Source organism: Periophthalmus magnuspinnatus, chromosome 10, assembly GCF_009829125.3.
Source record: "Periophthalmus magnuspinnatus isolate fPerMag1 chromosome 10, fPerMag1.2.pri, whole genome shotgun sequence".
NCBI lineage: Eukaryota > Metazoa > Chordata > Actinopteri > Gobiiformes > Gobiidae > Periophthalmus > Periophthalmus magnuspinnatus.
In genome coordinates, this window is record NC_047135.1 from 35,867,265 (window position 1) to 35,887,136 (window position 19,872).

At 41.6% G+C, this 19,872-nt stretch overlaps 1 protein-coding gene across 2 annotated transcripts; it reads right to left on the minus strand.

The window, feature by feature from the left end:
- Positions 1–200: 200 nt before the first annotated feature.
- sh3rf2 (SH3 domain containing ring finger 2) lies at positions 201–19,642 on the minus strand. Of its 2 annotated transcripts, none has more exons than XM_033973554.2 (11): positions 19,531–19,642; positions 18,648–19,084; positions 15,420–15,659; positions 14,549–14,644; positions 13,083–13,460; positions 6,529–6,638; positions 6,254–6,424; positions 5,007–5,275; positions 2,340–2,632; positions 1,440–1,735; positions 201–727 (listed from the first exon to the last, which is right to left on the minus strand). In XM_033973554.2, exons 2-11 carry the CDS (start codon positions 19,074–19,076, stop codon positions 547–549), a joined length of 2,463 nt encoding a protein of 820 aa, XP_033829445.1. In that variant the 5' UTR covers positions 19,077–19,084; positions 19,531–19,642; the 3' UTR covers positions 201–546. The 2 variants fall into 2 exon arrangements, with proteins under 2 accessions (XP_033829445.1, XP_055080753.1); XM_055224778.1 differs by having other exon boundaries at positions 19,328–19,534.
- Between the last annotated feature and the right edge of the window lie 230 nt (positions 19,643–19,872).

Genomic DNA, 19,872 nt, shown 5'->3' on the forward strand with positions numbered 1-19,872 from the left:
GCAACAGCCAAACACTAAGGTCTGAGCCGGTGTTTGTCTGACCAGTCTGTCTGACCAGTCTGTCTGACCAGTGCTCCTGCATTCTGCTTTGACCAGACATGAACGCCGTGGCAGAGAGCATTTCTTTTTTTTAAACTATGTTGTTGGATAAACAAAAAAAGCAGCACATCAAAGAAAATTCCATGGAGTCTACGCATAAATAAAGGTTCCAGAATAGTTTTATTTACAGAATTGTCTTTCTGTAGCTGAACAAAGGCACTCACCAAGCATCGAGAATAAGTAGGGAACAGTCAGATGGGATTTGTGCAAAATGCGCATGTGTAGTAAATGAGAAAGCACAAATACTTGGAAATAAATATAATGTGTATTATATCGTATGATTTAAAGACACAGCACACTAAGATGCACACAATACAATCAGTGGGATTTCAAATTGGCAGCATTCATTTCTTTGGAACTCAGTGTCTCTTTGTTTGACTTATGCAGAGTTCTTTGGCAGCTTGACAACAAAAACACAGTATTCTGCTGACAGGTAAAGGCCGTCCCTCAGCTGAGCCTCTCCAGGACTTGAAGGATGTTGTTTTGGAACAGGCCAGTGTGTCCACTGCTCTCCTGTGTCACGAGCAAACGCCCATCAGGCCGCGGTCTGTGGACCAGGACCAGCTCCCCCTGAACTAGAGTGAGCTCAGAGTCCATCTGTGCTAAATGAGTTTTGGTCACTCTGTGTCTAAGGAAAAAAACAAAAACAGAAATGAATAAGAAGCAGCACTTATGCATTTTGATAAAGCCAAGAAAATATACAGCCAATATACAGTGATGGGAGAATACTTTGAAAATGTATTTAGTTACAGAATATTGAATACTTCATTAAAATGCATTCTGACACATGGTCCAGAGATGTATTAAAATTATAATGTAAAAACACAAAACAGGATTAAAAACAGATTTATGTTTGTTTCACTGTTTGTTCTGGATTTCCTGACACTGACTGAAGAAGGAACAATCACACACACCTCACCACAACAGCTGCATTTTACATTTTTCTCCCCGATTCTGTACAGTTTGAAGCAGAAATTGTGTGATCATGTACTGTAATGTGTTGCTTTTATTTTAGAAAAGAAACCGTACTGTGAAAAAGTAACTGTACCATCATTTTGACTTTTACAGTGACGTCTCCTTCTTTACTTTGACGACTGCACATCTCTGTCTTGTATCCCATATTTCCCTCACTTTTGTGTCTTAATGTTCCTTTCTCACTTGTAAATATGCACTCCATGTGGTAAATTATATTAGTATTCTGAAAACCTGTGGTGCATGTGTTCAGTAACGTCCCAACACGGCTAATGTCCCGCTAACGCTAACCCAAATCACAGCACATATAATGACTGAATGGTGTCGTTTTGTAAATAGTGGGTGACATATTCAAAGTGTGACGGCACCTGGAGGGACTAAACTGAGCCGAGACAGCGGCAAACGACGGCTGGGGCAGAACCGGAGAGTTTGAGTTCAGATCTGTGACCGTGGCGTCCAGGCCCTTTCTGAAAATAGGAGCTTTTCCTTCTTTCAGGATGATGCCCGGCCCGTCTCTGCCCAGTGTGAGCGACGGGGCCCACACTTCCAGAGGAGACACGCCGGATTGGGTGGACGATGCGACCTGTCCCGCAGACCAAGAGGAAGTGCGTCTCCTTATGGGGGGGGACTCTTCATCAGTGAGAAAACGCACCGACTTGGCGGGCTAAAATGTAAATCAGAAGAAAACATTACGGTCAGGCGGCTGCGGTTGAGATTGACATTTTCTGCGCAGGCTCAGATTATTTGGTGTCAGTAGTAATATTATGCTCATTTTCTACAGAGATACCATTGAGTCGGTGCTAAGATATGGAATCACCAGCTGGTTTGGAAACTTCCTGGTCAAATCAAAAACCCAAATTTTAAATCTGGTGAGGACAGCAGGGAAAATTATGGGCTGTGCTGTCCCTCTGAGTCCTCAAGAACTTTACAAACAGGCCATGAGGAGACAGACCAGGAGCATTCAGACCCGACACATGTGTTGCACCCTGAATATGAACTGTCGAGTTCGGGGAGGAGGTACAGGGCACCACGGTGTAGATATAACAGATATAAACATTCATTTGTGCCTGTTTCGGTGGAACTGTTAAATGATAAATGATGTAGAAATGAGTGACGGTGTGTGGAGAGAGATGTACTGCACCCTGGGTATGGTTTTGTTTGTTTTATGTGGTGTGAGCAGCCCATTGGTCCAAGAAAAATTTCTCCTAAGGGAGACAAATAAAGAAATCTTGAATCTTGACAAAACTCAAAACGCTCTTTTTGCAAACCTTTTCTCCGAAGGTTTTGAGAGAGTCGGGTCTAACGAGGATGGACTGTGGAGCGGAGGGCGGCTGCTGAAACGCTGGCTCAAGGGCCGGAGAGAAGCCCCTGTCTTTGAGATAAGCAGCAGAGGGCGCTAATGTCTCGCTCATCCATCCGAAAGGTCTGACACAGTTGGCCAGGATATTCATGTTCTTCTTCCTCTGCAAAGCTGGAGAGTAGCCAGACGTTTGAACTTGAGCGAAGTGCCTTGTGTTGGACGGGCTGTTTGTGTTTGACATTTGGTTGAACTGATTTAAGCCTGGAATGAAAATTTAATACAGTTAATAAGACAATATACAGTGATGGGAATTAACAAAATAATAAAAAAAAACACTCAGAATACCTGCATTAAAACGTTTTCTGTTACATGAGCCAATCAGAGTACTGTATTCTGAATACTCTGAATACTTTTACAGGGAGTTGCTTTATTTTATAGTGAAAAAACAGGAGATGTAATTACAAACAGCTTGATTTTTGTTGCCCTGTTTGTTCTGCATCATTTATGTCTAATTAGAAATGAAAATATCACACATGCCGCACAACAGGAGCAGTGTGTTCTTTTTTCTCATTAACACTGTGCAAAGCCAAAATCACATGACGAGGAACAGCCACGTAATCTTTAATTTAAACTCGTTAAACTCTGAAAAACACTAAATGAAAGAGGAACTGCACATCCACAGTCCTACAGTCACTCCTGATCAGTTCTATTCAGTTATTTTCACATATGTATGAATAAATAACAGTAGAGCTGATTTAATGTGTAATTTAACACAATTTATAACCAACCCATCAAACAAAAACAACTAAATGCTGCTATTTTTATTATTTTAATTCATAACTAACTCATAAAACTAAAACAAAATTCTGCTAAAATAGGGTCATTTTTTATTTTGGATCATTTTATTTTGTAACTAACTCATCAAACTAAAAATTATTATTTGGAATTATTTGAACTCATAATTAACTCATAAAACTAAAATAACAAAAATGCTGCTAAAAGGCAGACATTTTTATTTTGGATCATTTTAATTCGCAACTAACTCATAAAAATAAAAAATAACTAAAATTCTGCTAAAAGTGGCCATTTTTTGGAGAATTATTTGTCTATAAAACTAAAATAATAAAATGCAGCTAATAGGTGCACATTTTATTTTGGATCATTTTAATTTATAACTAACTCATAAAACTAAAATAACAAAAATGCTGCTAAAAGGCGGCCGTAATTGTTGTTGTTTTTTTTTTTTTTAATTAATAACTAACCCATGTAGCTAAAACAACAAAATGCTGCTAAAAGGTCCCCACTTTAATATTTTATTTTGGATCATTTTAATTCATAACAAACTCATAAAACTGAAATAACAAAATTCTGTTAAAATAGGGACATTTTTATTTTGGTTACATAGTGAGGGAGTTAGGGACATTAAAACCCGGGATAAGATAAGCTGCAGTAGGAGTAACTAGCTGGGGGAAGTATGGCAACCTGAGCACTATCCTCTACTTTGTCCTATTTTCTCATCAGCAATGCTATTCACATGTTGTCCCCTGTCCCACTCCCCCTGTGGAGTGTAACTCTTTCAGATGCCCCGATGACAGCTGGACCCTCTCCTCCTCCCCGCCTGGCCCTCCCCCTCGCCTGGCTCTCCTCCTCCTCGCCTGGCTCTCCTCCTCCTCGTCTGGTCTTCCTCCCCCTCGCCTGGCCGATTTCTTGTGTTGTCTGATTTTTCCTGTTGTGTCTGATTTTTCCTGTTGTGTCTGATTTTTCCTGTTGTGTCTGATTTTTCCTGTTGTGTCTGATTTTTCCTGTTGTGTCTGATTTTTCCTGTTGTGTCTGATTTTTCCTGTTGTTGTGTTTTTGTGTGTATATCTCAGTGGCTGAGTGGCTCATGTCTCACAGCAGAGGGTTTGGTTCGATCCCCGGGTCACCAGGCCTTTCTGTGTGGAGTTTTTCATGTTTCTCCTCGTGTCTGGATGGGTTTCCTCCGGGTACTCCGGTTTCCCCCATCAACCAAAACATGAACGCCCTTCGAGACAACTGTTGTTGTGATTTTGGGCGTTACAAAAATAAATGAATTGAATTGAATTAACTCAAACTAAAAAATAAAAAAAATTCAGCTAAAGGTGGTCATGTTTAGGTGGGATTATTTGAATTCATAACTAACTCATAAAAAAATAAAATAAAAATAAATGCTGCTAAAAGGAGGTCATAATTGTTTTGTTTTTTTTGTTGTTGTTGTTTTTTTTTTTATTAATAACTAACCCATGTAGCTAAAACAACAAAATGCTGCTAAAAGGTCCCCACTTTAATATTTTATTTTGGATCATTTTAATTCATAACAAACTCATAAAACTGAAATAACAAAATTCTGCTAAAATAGGGACATTTTAATTTTGGATCATTTTAATTCATAATTAACTCAAACTAAAAAATAACAAAAATTCTGCTAAAGGTGGTCATGTTTAGGTGGGATTATTTGAATTCATAACTAACTCATAAAATAAATAAATAACAAAATTCTGCTAAAAGTGGTCATGTTTAGGTGGGATTATTTGAATTCATAACTAACTCATAAAATAAATAAATAAATAAATTCTGCTAAAAGGCGGACATTTTAATTGTCTCATTTTGCCCTCACCTCTGTGCGGGTTGAAGATGCGTCTCACAGTGTCCCAGCCCTGAGAACCTCCGTGGAAAGACGCTTTTCCTGCAGATGCCATGGCGTGTTGAGCTCCGTTGGGCACAGATGGGGCGTGTCCCGTTGGGTATGTTGTTCCATCGGCGTTTACTTTATCGAGGGCGAGTACCACGGCGGGCGTCCGTGCCGCTGTGGGTCTCCTCCCACTCATGGAGTTGTACTGTGACGACGCACTGGCTGCTTTGGTCTCAAAAAGTTTAGCAGATGTTCTACAAAAACATAGAAGGACTTTTGAGCAGAGAATCACAAACAGCATCACAAAGACAAAACAATAACAAAAAACACGTCATTATCACCACTGTAACATTTTAAGTAAATATAAAATGTTCAGTTACGTCAATTTAATTTAATATTCAAATCTACGACATTTATTCAAAATTATTAATAATACAGCTCCACCTACTTTGAAACTATTTATTAAACTTTCTCCCAAACAAACTCCAGATCCACTCGGTCTTTGTGAATCGAAATCACACATTTCCAAACAAATCCTCGGACTTTGCTCAGTCGCTTTTTCATTTCAAACGTGAGAGTCTCTGAAACTGTCTCTAGACCTGAATTATTAACGTGTCCACATCCGTCTGGTTCATTTCTTCTGTTGTGTTTCACTGTAAAATTCTCAAATCTCTGCACTGACTCCCCGTTTCATCCCAGATCTGAACTAAATCCTTCAAACCGCAGCCTCAGATCTTCAGGCGGCTCCTTCAGGTCCCCCCAGTGTCCAGCTGAGACGTGCACAGAGCTTGGACTTTTTTAACGCTAATTTAAAGACATTTTTATTTAGAAAAAACTTATTATTGATGATTTTTAGCATTTAGCAGTTTAGTATTGGTTTAAAGTTCTTGTTTTATTGCAGCGCTCTGAGGTTTTATGGAATGAAGCGTGCGTTATTATTATTATTATAAAAACCTGCACATAATTGATGTTTTTTTTAATTGGTTTGGACTGTATTGCACATTTATTGTATTTTCCTGCTGATGTCAATGATGAACCGTTTGTCTTTTATAAAATAATCGTGATGAAACGTGTATTTTAATGTGTGTTCACTGCAGATGGAAAGAGACAGGAGCTAAATCTGGAACAAATCATCTCTTCTTTGGTCAGATTAATGAATTAAGATCAAGAATAAATAAATAAAGACTGACATCTGAACATTTTTACATATTTACATCAGCGTGACCTTTTACCTTAGCACAGGCGTTATGTAGTTACTTGGCAGAATTCCCACTTTGCCCGTCCGTAAAGACAGCCCACGGAGCCAGCCTTCCTTAAACTTGCCGTACACTCCCACCATCTCTCCGCCTCTCAGCTCCAGCTCCTCTGGACGCCGCGGCTTATACGAGTACAGGACGGCACAGCTGAGAGACCGACGAGGAGGTTTATCACGTTAAACTCTGAAACTTTCTCCTCAATTAACTCGTTTTTTTAACATGTTTTTAGAATAACAGTGACTATGACTCACACGCTGATGGAAAGCTGCTGCGCGGAGGAGGGAACGCCGTCGGCCGATGACATTTGAGGGTTCGTCAGAGTCAGAGTGGGCGGAGCCTCATTGGACATCCTCTTCTCGCTCTATTGATACGAAACAAAAGGTCAAATATTGAGCGTCAAGTCTTAAGATTCCGCGTTTAAGCTGGAAGACAAACAGATGAACACGTTAACGGAAACAAACAGGTGTTGGCGTGTGTTTTTGTGCGTTTTATGTTAAATGTTCGAGACTTCCCTCACCCCAGACGCGTCCTCCAGCGTTTACGTTTAAGTGTAGCCGACAAAATAAGCCAAAGATCTTAGGTCAAACATGTGAATAATCGTTATTGAGTGTTTTTGTTCGCCGTTTCGTCGAGCGTTTACAGGTCAAAAGTGTATTTCAGTGCAGTATTTTGGTCCTGTACTTTTCTGGTCAGTGTTTACGCCTCAGACTCTCGTTTTTATTCTTAACACTGGTGTAAAAATAAACCTTTCTTCCTCTTCTCTCCACAGTGATGCACTCAGCCTCAGCCCTGGGCCAAAGACTCATTCTATAGAAAATGCTCCGCGTCGCTGCATCACTGACACACACGAGAAAAACACACGAGAAAAACACACGAGAAAAGCACACGAGAAAAACACACGAGAAAAACACAAGGAACGACAACGGACATGAGCGTTTGACTCAGATCCGTAAAGATCAGGAACGGCTCGTTTACTGTAAATGTGTTCAATGTGTTATCAATGACAACAGAAAAACAGCACAAGAAAGAACACACCCCACTCAAAAAACACGATCCCACTGTGTGTTTATAATCTTATACTCTGGTTTGTCACACTGAGCGACACGGAGACGTTTCTCTAAACTATAGTGTCATTATTTATTTTAATCTCATCTCTGCCTCTTTTATTTCTGTATTTTGCCAAACACCTGAGAGACACAGTTTACCAGGACATTTAAAACCTACAGTAAATCAAACATAATCCAAACATAGAACTAAAACAAAAACATGGAATAACTTTAAACCGACACCAGACACTGGGAAAGACACGGATTTAATGTTTCAGAGCTGACACCAGGCGGCGCTGTTTTTACACAGAAAATCAAACTGAGGCAAAACTAAAGACAGAAGAAAAAGATGTGGGTGTGAGTGTGAAGACATTCAGAAGACAGAGGGACAAAGAGGGACACAGAGAGACAAAGAAGAAGACAGAGGGACACAGAGGGACAGAGAGGGGGACAGAGAGGGAGACAGAGGGACACAGAGGGAGACAGAGGGAAACAGAGGGACACAGAGGGACACAGAGGGACAAAGAAGGAGACAGAGGGAGACAGAGGAAAACAGAGGGACACAGAGAGACACAGAGGGAAACAGAGGGACACAGAGGGACACATTCAGGGCACAGAGAGACATTCAGGACAAAGAAGGAGACAGAGGGACACAGGTGTAGTATCTGTGAATGTGAGTGTGAAGACATTCAGAAGACAGAGGGACACAGAGGGACAGAGAAGGACACAGAGGGAAACAGAGGGACACAGAGGGACAGAGAAGGACACAGAGGTGTAGTATCTGTGGATGTGAGTGTGAAGACATTCAGAAGACAGAGGGACACAGAGGGAGACAGAGGGACACATTCAGGGCACAGAGAGACATTCAGGACAAAGAAGGAGACAGAGGGACACAGAAGTGTAGTATCTGTGGATGTGAGTGTAAAGACATTCAGAAGACAGAGGGACACAGAGGGACACAGAGGGAGACAGAGGGACACAGAGGGACACAGAGGGACAGAGAAGGACACAGAGGTGTAGTATCTGTGGATGTGAGTGTGAAGACATTCAGAAGACAGAGGGACACAGAGGGAGACAGAGGGACACATTCAGGGCACAGAGAGACATTCAGGACAAAGAAGGAGACAGAGGGACACAGAAGTGTAGTATCTGTGGATGTGAGTGTAAAGACATTCAGAAGACAGAGGGACACAGAGGGACACAGAGGGAGACAGAGGGACACAGAGGGAGTGACATCACCTGAACTATAAGAAACTGATCAAGAGCAGAGGTGAAAGAGATTCTCTGTTTTGTTACTTAAGTAAATAGTTTCATGTGATACTTTTACTTTTACTTTTTTTTTCCTTCAGTATCTGTACTTTACCCGTTTAGAAATTTACTTTATGATGCACTTTTCTCCTTTAATGTTAATTTTATGATTATTATTTCTGATTATTTATGTTTTGATATTTTAATGTATTTTTTATTCTGTAAATCTCTTTGAATTATCTTGTGTATGAATTGTGCTGTACAAATAAACTTGCCTTAAAGAGTAAAAAGTAAAGTATTTAGCACAGATTTTGAGTCTTATAAAGCTTCAAATGTGGTGATTTGTGGTGTGTATTTGGGACGACGTAAATGATCCTTTGGCTGTAATCTGCTGTTACATTCATGTTGTATCACGTCTAAATAAATAAATAAATAAATGAATAAATAAATAAACTTAAATACATTTTGATAAAGATTTGAGCTGAATTTTGTTCAACAGAAACAACTGAATTAATTGTTTTGTTTATATTTTTATTTGTATATTTTTGTTTTATTCAAATGAAATGTTAAAAAATAATAAAAATAAACCCTCAGCCTTTTCAGCAGGTCTCACACAAAAAGAAAAATAGTTTAAAAATGTAGTGGAGTAGAAAGTACAGATACTGCTCTCAGATGTACTTAAGTAAAAGTAAAAAGTATCCAGTTTAAAACGTACTTAAGTAAAGTCCAGATACCTACAACGTTCACTTAAGTCCAGTCCTTTACTACTTTTACTGCAGTACTGGTGTAATAGCGGCCACTGATCCTCGTGTGACATAACGAGGTCGTTTGTGGGTTTCGTTCACGTCCGTGGCGTTCGGAGGGACGTGGAGCTCGAGTTACTGCTCTGCTGATGTTACCTGAGCGAGAGGAAGCAGCGGGGCACAGAGGGCTCTGTTATGTAACGAACCTCAGCAGTGACTCACCATCGTCGTCGTCATCATCATCATCATCATCATCGGCCGCCCACTCGCCACAGCCGCTCTCTTTGACTTAGCTCCTCCCCTTTTGTTTTCATCACTTTTTATAGGTCGTGCTTTGATCTTTTTTGATTCTTTAGTGTCTTTTCTGTTCAGTTTTCAGAGATTTCCCACAAACGCTGAGCAGAGCCGTACGCTGCTCGTGTTTATATCAGGATTTATTTGTTCTGTAATTACCATTTAACTCATTAATTACTGTGTATGATTTATCCTAAGTACAGTTGATAATATCTTATGAAAATCCTTTAAAAAAACAAAAGAAGCGGTGCCTTTAGTACGCTCCGACGCCGTTTCCACATCATTATATTAGCTCATAATTTATTGAAGGAGGGAAAGTTTGGCTCATCTCCCAGTTCTGATTCCAGACCTTTCAAACTTTTGCGATTACGACTCACACCTCAAACTCCAAAGGTTTCGTATCTACAAGTCGATCTGTTTTCAGCGCCGCTCCATCTCACAGCAGCTCTCCGGGCGACGCCTCGGACGTGCCCATTCCTTAGGCCTTGTGTCACGGTTTCCTCCCCCGTCTCCTAGTTACATTTCAGTCTTTTATTGACCAAAGGAAACGTCTCACATCACGAAGGTCTGAAGTTTTTTATCCAAACACATGTTTTCACTTTATAAGCAAAGCCTCGTTTAGAAGAAGGACTGGACCGAGCGCAGGGCCAGAACATGCACCGTTTATGTTCCTGCGTTACAAACAGGAAGTGATCATGGACACACTTCCTGCTCCATCGACTCTGGCTCCGATTCACTTTCTATTGAAAAACTGTCCTCTCTCTGTCCCTGCTGCTTCAGACTCATCATTTCTATCGGGTTATTTAAGTCGTATTAGATCTGATAATTGCTCGGTGCTCGATATAAACGGCTGTGTTAAAGACAAAATGGGAGAAACGTTACGTAAAAGTAGCTTCTGTTGAACAAAATTCGGCACAAATGTTTATCAAAGTCACTGCGTTTGAGGCTTGATCAGATCTCAAAGTCTACGTGAAATATTTGGACTTTTTTACTCTTTTGAAACACGTACGGGATCAGACCATAGACTGTTTATATAAATGCACATGGCTAACCTGCTAGCCGCCGCGCTCTAAACAGGAAGTGACCATGAGCGCATTTCCTGCTCCATCGACATCGTAACTTTTGGTCTTAAATGTTCGTATTAACCCTCTACATGATCCTGGGGTTTTTATTTCACTGTTGTGTCTGTAAATCAAGATCTGAACATTAATAACAGCAGGAAGGGGCGTTACCTTCAACATCCTCGCTCCTGATTGGCTCTTTGGTTGCTATGATACTCGTGGTCAGATTTCCAAACATGGATCTACTACTAAAGTGCTGCAGCTCATAGTTTTTCACACCACTGTCCATTTAGAACAGTTTTTGGGGGATAATTCTGTTTTCTGATTTGGTTTAAATTTGATCATTTATCGTCTATAACTTCAACGATGTGTCGCGTTTGGAAATGTGTCGTCGTGACAGAGATGACAACAAAAACGAATCGTCTTATTTGATGTTAATTTGTTAAACGTTAATAAGAGAGGAGTCAAAAGTCTGAAAGTGACTGTTATGAACAAAATGTGCCTTGTTTGCAGCAGCAGAGCCAGATGTCCATAGAGAAGTGTCGCCAAAACAAAATAAAGAAAAAAAATAAGATAAACTAAAATACTGGACAGATCTTAAGCTGTTTTCTTTCTTTCTTTCTCTGTGTTTATACAGGGGAACCCAATGAGAACACACTAACTCTCTTTTTCATGGACGCCCTGTTTAAAATACAATACAAAAAAAACCAAAAAACAAAACAAACGAGTACACAAGTCCATATAAAAGTTTAAAAACAGGAGCAGGCGTGTGTAAAAGTTCATTATCCCATTATTAACTTTCCTGTTTTGCTTGTTCTTGGAGCGCGTTTCCTTTTTGTGAAGTAAAACAGCCAAAAGCCTCTTTCCCGTCTCAGTTTTGGTGCTCGTCCTTACACTTATGCAGTCATGTGATCTGGGTTTAAATGATTAACGAGGAGGTGAGGGATTCTGGGAGTTTTTGAGGTACTCCCTTATAGACTGATTTCATACAGCGCTGTTCTCTCTAAGAACTAAAGGTCAATTTAGTTTATATTGTCAAAATACTTTCAAATGAAGAATGAAAGTTTGGTTTTTTAGTGTCTTAAAATCTCCACTGGTTTTGTTTGAGGTTCAACGACACAATCCACGATTTTACAAAGACATTAAACATGGAAAGGTGCAATTTTTTCCTCTAAAGTCTGAACCACAAACTGTATAAAGACGTGGACTGAGTGAATGTGACGTCACAGCGTTCAGCTCCAGATGAAGCTCACCGAGGCTGGAGCAGGTGTAGCAGCGAAGTTGGAGCAGAGTTTCATATTTGGGATTCTGACTGTGAGTGTCATAGCAACCAAAGAGCCAATCAGGAGCGAGGCTGTAGAAGGTAATGCCCCTTCCTGCTCACACCGCTGATTTATCAGGGAGCGGGCGCTTAGGAATGCTGTCAATCAAACCTGTTGCTAACGCTAATGCTAACGCTAACAGGAGCGACCTCGGGGACAGAAGGACCTGATTTGTCTGTTATTAATGTTCATATCTTGATTTACAGACACAATAGTGAAATAAAAACCCCAGGATCATGTAGAGGGTTAATACGAACATTTAAGACCAGAATAACGAGTCTGACAGACGCAGGGACAGAGAGAGGGGACAGTTTTTCAATATAAACTGAATTGGAGCCAGAATCGATGGCGTCGGAATCGCGCCTGTGCTCACTTCCTGTTTACAGTTATGTCACATTAGAGATGGAAAAAAAAAAGTTATTCCTTTGATTTGAGAAATGTATCTGTAATTGTACCAGAATACAGTTACTCTAAAGTAGTACTCAGAGTTAGGCCTAAATACTTCATACTATATCGAAAATTTGTCAGTGGTGGATGAAGTATTCCATTTTGTTACTTGAGTAACTTTTCCCTTTTGTACCTGTACTTTTACTTAAGTTATGGAAAAATCTACTTAAGCAAAAGTATTAAAGTACCTGTTTAAAAATGCACTTAAAGAGTAAAAAGTAAAAGTATTTCACAGATGTTGTTCATTTGTTAAAGTGTAAATGTTGAGATATTGATAAAAAAAAAAGATTAATATTTTGACAGTAACAATATGAATCAGTTTCTTCATTTTTCTCATGAATTCTCTGTGTTTATTTTTGTTTTGGCTCAAAGCCGAAGCTTGAACTCAAAAACTTTAGTCAGGACGTTACTTTTCAGTCCTGTTCAAAAATGTAGTGCAGTAGAAAGTACAGACACTGCTCTCAAATGTACTGAAGTAAAAGTAAAAAGTACACACTGTAAAATGTACTTAAGTAAAGTACAGATACCTAAAAATTCTACTTATACAGTACTTTACTCCTTGTACTTTGTCACTGTTATGGTGTCAGGCCTCAGGACACACTTTGTGCATCTATTCAGTTAAATCTGTGAAAACTGTGACTCACCGCTGACCCCTGTTTGTCCGGACGCCGTCGATGTGAGTTTGTTCTGGACAGGTGTGCGTTTCCTCTGGACGATTGTGAGTTCCCTCTGGACGGATGCGAGCGGCTCCGAGCCGCTGGGAGCACGGAGCTGCGGTGGTGATGACCTTTGTGGCTGAAGCCGTTGACGGCGCCCCCTTCGCCTTTGGGCGGGTACGGGCCGCTCCCGGGGCCCGTGTGCTGTTTCCGATGGTTAGAAACGGCAGGTGTGGGTCCTGAGGTCTGAGAGGGTCCGAGGAGAGTCCTGCTCGACGCCTCTGCGGCCTGACGCTTGCTCCAGTGTTGAGAGTCACTTCCCTTTCGACTTTTAGCTTCAAGTATTTTGGCAGTCACCGAATTTGGCTAAAAGAAATGAAAACATGAAAAAAGAAAAGAGGTGAGAACCAACACTAAAAAAACACTGACTATCTGAAGACTTATCTCCACTCCCCTACATCTCCACTCCCCTACAACTTGTTGGACGAGCTGTCAAAGTACCCAGGATAAGTACCCTTCAAATGAGCCAGGAGTGGCCGACTGGCGCTCAGAGAGGAGCCGGATCTGTGAAATGGAGAGCTCCGAGCACGGCAGGGTTAAAGCCACGGTGATGTGCTGTGATGCCGCCCAAGCAGAGAGAGCATTACTGCGTCTTCATGCCTGGCTGCACCGCACAAGGAGGCAGGCTCAGAGAGAGACAACAGCGACGGAGGAGAGAGCGCACACGGAGCCAAGAACAAACAGGAAGATGAGTAAAATATGGTCAAAACGTGTGTGGGGAGGTAAACAGGAAATAAGTGAGGACGAATATGAGCGTCACTCCCCAACAGAGGGTCAGCCACAAGAGCAAACGCCACGACCCGACCCCACAGAGTCACACCAGGGGAATGTAACGAAGTACAAGGAGTAAAGTACAGATACAAATTCTACTTAAGTACATTTTACAGTGTGTACTTTTTACTTTTACTTGAGTACATTTGAGAGCAGTATTTGTACTTTCTCCACTACATTTTTGAACAGGACTAAAGAGTAAAAGTACTTTTCATATGATTTGAGGGTTTATTTTTATGTTTGTGGAAACATCCTGACTAAAGTTTAAGAGTTCAAGCTTTGACTTTGAGTAAAACAAAAATAAAAACACAAAATTCATAAGAAAACTGATGAAATGGGTTTGTATTTTTACTGCTGAATAAAATGTGTCTCATTTTGAATCAATATCTCTACATTTACTTTTACGTAAGTGGATTTTTCATGTGATACTTTGACTTTTTACCTTTGTATCTGTACTTTTACTTAAGTAACAAAGTGGAGTACTTCATCCACCCCGAACCGCAGGTGTGAACCTCCAACGCGGTGCAAAGGTCACGACCCTCCCACCGGATTTGAGACGTAAAAGGAGAGAAAGATGGACCCAACAAAGGCTGAAGTAATCGCACGAGAAAAGAAGCACTAACCTCGAGAAACTGCAGAGGGCAAATCCCAGTTTTGGCCCCGAGTTTCGCTTCAATCCAGTGTTCGTCCACTCGTCTGATGAACGTGAGGATATCCCCCTGAAACAAGAAACAAAAACAGCCAAAGGAGATGAAACTTAACCGGAGCTAAACTCACATTACATCATTTCACTTGAGGCAAAGTCCTTTCAGTGACCAGTCTAACCTCGGACCATGTGCTGTAAAAGGTTTCTGCTTCAGCTTCTGCTTTCTTTAATGGAAGGAGAGCCATAACGGAGCTTCTTACGTAACGCTGGAGAATCCTTTAGGCTAAGTAACAGTCACAGCAGCGGAGAAAGGACAAATAGCTCTGGCCATTAGTGGAAGCTGCTGGTGCGTTTCAGATTCGTGTTATTCACTCCACTCGCTCCACTACTACACTATTTTTACTTTTTTATGGTTAAAATATTAAATTCAGACGCTACAGGAGGAATCTGACTTTGACATCTTTGCTTTCCTGACTGTCTTTACTGATCGTTTATTTAAATCTGACAGGAAGAAGCTCATTTGCGGCTGATGTGACACATATAAAGTGTAAAGATGTTGCTATTAATAAAACATCCTCTGTCTTATTTAAATGTCACCGGAGAATAATCATGAATCCTGCTGTTTTTGTCGTTTAGAAGTGGAGTCGGGGGTTGGCAGAGCCGCTGGGTTTCCCATTGGACGTGTCTGTTACGTCACTTCCTGTACCAAATGTAAATACTTCCCACCATCACATCCCACTCACTGTTTCCGTTTACGTTTCTCTCTATGTTCTGAGGCCTTTGTGACTAAAGTGCACAGTCTCCAGTGTATGACGAGTGTTTTAATGAGCGTTTTCACACAGACAGACCTTGAGGAAGGCGAGGCAGTACTGACTGTCCTGCAGGTTCATCTCCTGTGGGCTAAAATCACACAGAGCTCTGCATAAAGCTGCCGGGCCACTGGGGGCGCTGCTGTACACCCTTCTGCTGTCGTTGAGGTTTCCATAGTCTGAGTCCTCATCCGCCAAATACGCTGAGTTTCCAGAGTTCAGGATGGCGTCGTTCAACAAAACTCTACGTTGGTTTGGTAAAGTAGATCTGCCAGAAACCTGTAAAGACAGAAAACACGACATTAACGCTCTGGACAAAGTAAAAACGAGCAAACAAACATGGACTGAACCAACACAAGAGCAGGAGCCTCACAGCTTTGGACTGAACACAGAAGTTTGGTATTTTTCTGAAAATATAACAACTTATTCTATATATAAAAGATGGAACAAGATTTTTTGGAGTCAGTATTTACCTTGTGTTACTTTTTCTTTCCTTTCCTGGGACATTTTTGTTTATGTTGCGTCTCTATGATCAGATTTAAGCTGTAAAAGTTTGAATAAATAACGTGTCTGACTCATTACAGACTCAAACTAACGACTAAACTGTTTCATTCTGCTGTTTATTTATCGCAGCTCATGATTTTGAACAATATTGTAGATTTTAAATAGTTTGTGTGTTTTAAATCTGCTCTTGGGTTTTGTGTCAGTGGCAGAAATGTGTTTATATTCAAAATGTGTGATCGTGACCGGCCTTGACCCTTGACCTATTGGACTTATATGGATATTCCCGAGCGTTTAGCGTCTTGTTTTTGCTCCTCATAAAGACCTGAGCTGTGTGTTTCCAGCAGCAGCAGCAGCAGAGCTCACTGTCACATCAGATCTGAAGATGTGGGAGGAGGGAAAGTGTCAGTTTGACTCATCATCTGCGCCAGCTTCTCAAATATTTCAACCTGATTTTGATATTTAAGCCAAGAGACTTCGCTGAGGAGTTATGGAGTTATGCCAGATGGAACCGAGGAATTAACACAACAGCTGCATCGCTCAGGTCTGGGTCTGAGCAAAAGGGAAACCGGATACAGACCCGACACAAGCAGAAGAGCGGGAGAGAGTGACCAAGTTGAATTTATCATTTATTGGGACGATTGCGAAAACGAACATCGGACGATATAATTAAAAAAAAAAACGAAAACGTGCCCGGACTTTCCAGCACATGCCCTGGATCGACCCCGATAATAATCACAGTCGTCCCTCACTATATCGTGGTGTTTGGTGTTTAGTGTTCAGTCTCCTCTCAGGACAGAATGTGTTCAGACAAATTTACATAAACGTTGGATCTCAGTGTGACTCTGAAGTGCTGTACGTTTGCAATTTGTTTTCTCCCCGACAAAACCCACAATGTCGATGAAACGTTCTGCACCGACAAAGACGCCTACGAAGGTTTGAACTTTGAGAGAGTTTAAACGAGAGAGAAATGTGAGAAAATGTTAACGCCTGTGTGAGAAAAGTGTATAAAGTGTGTGGTGAGGGGTTTTACAGACAAAAACAGAGAGAATAATGTAAAAAATAAAGCTTATTTTTAGAACGTGACCCCCGCGATAAACCAGGGACCATAGAACATCGACATCACAACATTCTATAAGTCAACGCAAACAGGGTCAGCCACGATTAATACTGTTCAAATTCAGCTTTTTGTTGCGACACAGTGAGTTTTTGGGTCTAATCACTGATAGAAATGATCAGGTTCAACATCTGTGCTTTTACCTACGACGTAATCAATAAGGACAACTGTGTGTGTAATTCCTCAGTCGTCCAGGTGTTATTCAGAGTAAAAGAAAAGCTCAAATTTAAACCTGTCAACTGGGTAGAAAGTCATAGGAGTGAAGTCGTTTGGCCTCTGCCCTGATCCGAGCGAATGACATCATCACATTCTTGAACCTGAAAACTACCGACACGTGACGGATGGAATGATCGTTTTATCGTGGGAACTTTGTTTGCACTAGTGAGGAACTTTTTTGTTAATTTTTCCATTAGATTTGACTTCTATGACTGATTAAAGATGCAAACTAACTAAAAGTATTACATTTTGACTTATTTTGGAACAGTTTTTAGGGATAATTCAACTTTAAGGTTATTTGCCAGTAAATACAAATGTCTAAATGAAGAAATTTAAATATTGTTATTGTTCTTAAGCAATAAATCAATCTGCAAAATCTGTAAACATGACAGACCGAGTCCTGGCTGAGGATCAGGAGCTGCACAAAGGTGAAAGGGCCTAAACAAATCCTCAAAAAAACCCAATGCGATATTATAAATGTTTCGCTACAGCTTCCAACTTTCTCCAACACAACTTGATCTTAACAAAGAAACAGTTTGTCTGGGTCTGTCAGAGCTGAACACGAGTTTAAAGCTGCACTACAGAAGGTTTAGCTGGAAGGAGATGGAGAAAAAGAGAAAAAATCCATCTCTTTTGCTACAGATCAAACCCGGACTGAGGGATTACACAGACTTTGTAAAGTTTGTCCTGCTAACACAGCGCCGAGCTGGGCCTGCCCGAAGAGTGAGATGTCGCTGAAGTAAATAATATCGAAGCTGCAGTTTTGTGAGGAAAATAAACAGCAGAATGAAACACTTGAGTCTGTTTGTGCCTGTAATGAGTCACAGAAGTTCATAACTCGACCGTCTCCAGCTCCAACGTCATCGTCAAACACAAACATGACCTGAATCTTCCCTTTAGGACAAAGAAAAGTCCCAAGATAAACGGCGAACCCCAGAGAGTCTCGCTCCGTCATGTGTTGAATGTTAAGTCCATGTGATTATTATTGGGACGGGCCTCACGTTAAACTACAGAATGTGTCAAAATGTTCAAATAAAACGGTCAGACCTGCAGACTGAGGGATTACACTCACATTGTTAAATCTGTGTGATCATGATCATTATTGGGACGGGCCTCACGTTAAACTCACTCTCGACAGAATGTGTCAATGTTATAATTGCTTTTGCAGTTGATCCAAAGTGCTAGACACTTTAAAGGCATTTGATGAGGTGTCCTGAGAGGGAGTGATGCGTCTGAACAAGTATCAATGATTTATATTTGTCTGGGAGCATTTTATTTTATGAAGCCAAACTAAACTGTGCTGTATAATAAACTTTTCATAATAAAATCACACCCAGGGTGCTTGAGTGTGTGTGATCCCACAGAGCGCTCTTCTGTTTGGGTCCTTGTCGTTGTGAAGTCGTCCACATCACTGTGAGACGGGCTGGACTCACCTCACTCTGTCCGTACTTGTCCCTGGACCCAGAGCTGTCCGACTGTGTTCCTTCAGTGTCTTCCGGTCTGTGTTGGGAGAGGGACGAGGGCACGTTGTAGTGGGGGGTCAGTGTGGTGTTTGCGGGCCCCTGGGTGATCTGCAGTCCCTCCAGAAGGCGCACGAGCATGAGGTTAGTGGGGAGCTCCTCTGCTGTCTGCGCATGGGCCGGTGCTTGGCACTCTGGGCACAGCAGCTGGGACTGCACCGGCTCCTGTCTCTGCAGACAGGGTTTGCAGAAAGTGTGTTGGCAGGGCAGGACCTTGGCAGACGAGTCCAGCTGCTGCAAACACCCGGGACACTGCAGCAGGGCCATGAGAGACAGGTCCTCCATTTTCATAAAGCCAACTCTGTTTGGGACAATTCCATCTGAGACACAGTGATCCAGCATGTCCCACTCTGAAACAACAAACAGCATGAGACTAAAGAGACAAGAGCACACACAAGTTTAAACACAGAGTACACGATAACAGCACTGTAACACACAGCCCTGTGCCACAGGTGTCTCTCACAGGTGTCTCTCAGTCTCTCACAGGTGTCTCCCACAGGTGTCTCTCACCTGTGTCTCTCACCTGTGGCACAGGTAAGACCGGCTCCAACGACACAAACACGACAGACAAACGCAAACTTACATAAACTCACATTGCGCGCGGTGCAGCTGTCTGTCTCACTCTCTCCGATTAGAAAATGTCTAACTTCTTCACGTCAACGTGACGCAGCGCGGAGGAGCACGCGCTCACGAGCCGCGGGACAGAGCCGTGAGCGCGCGACAGAAACACAGAGACAAACACAGAGACAGAGACACAGAGACAGAGACACAGAGATAGAAGCGCAGAAACACCCACCTGTGGAGAGAAGGCTCTGGCTGAAGAAACTCCCCCACAGGAGCCACAGACGCGGCTCTGACAGAGAAACACCCACCTGTGGAGAAAAGGAGAGTGGAGCGACACCTCGGGGCGGACCAGGTCATTCACTCAACATGTCACTAAATACTAAAGTTTCAGCTCACTGTGATTTTAAACAAGAAAATACTGAAAGAAAAGAAAAAAAACATTTAGCAAGAGCCGAATCCGAGTCATTTATTCAGACTGAGGCTGTTTTCTGTCCAGCACCGAGGAGTTTGCTCAAATCGAGGCCTGTAATGATGTAAATGTCTCACACTTAATCCTCCCACTGCAGACACGGGG

What these genes read in the sequence shown, in the direction of transcription:
- sh3rf2 (XM_033973554.2), bottom strand. Translation starts at nt 19,076, where the DNA reads ATGCTGGATCACTGTGTCTCAGATGGAATTGTCCCAAACAGAGTTGGC. An exon ending in CATCTTCAACCCGCACAGAG is followed by an intron (nt 2,633 to 5,006) that starts GTGAGGGCAAAA and finishes TTTTCATTCCAG; the next exon opens with GCTTAAATCAGTTCAACCAA. An exon ending in GCTCAGTTTAGTCCCTCCAG is followed by an intron (nt 728 to 1,439) that starts GTGCCGTCACAC and finishes TTTTTTCCTTAG; the next exon opens with ACACAGAGTGACCAAAACTC.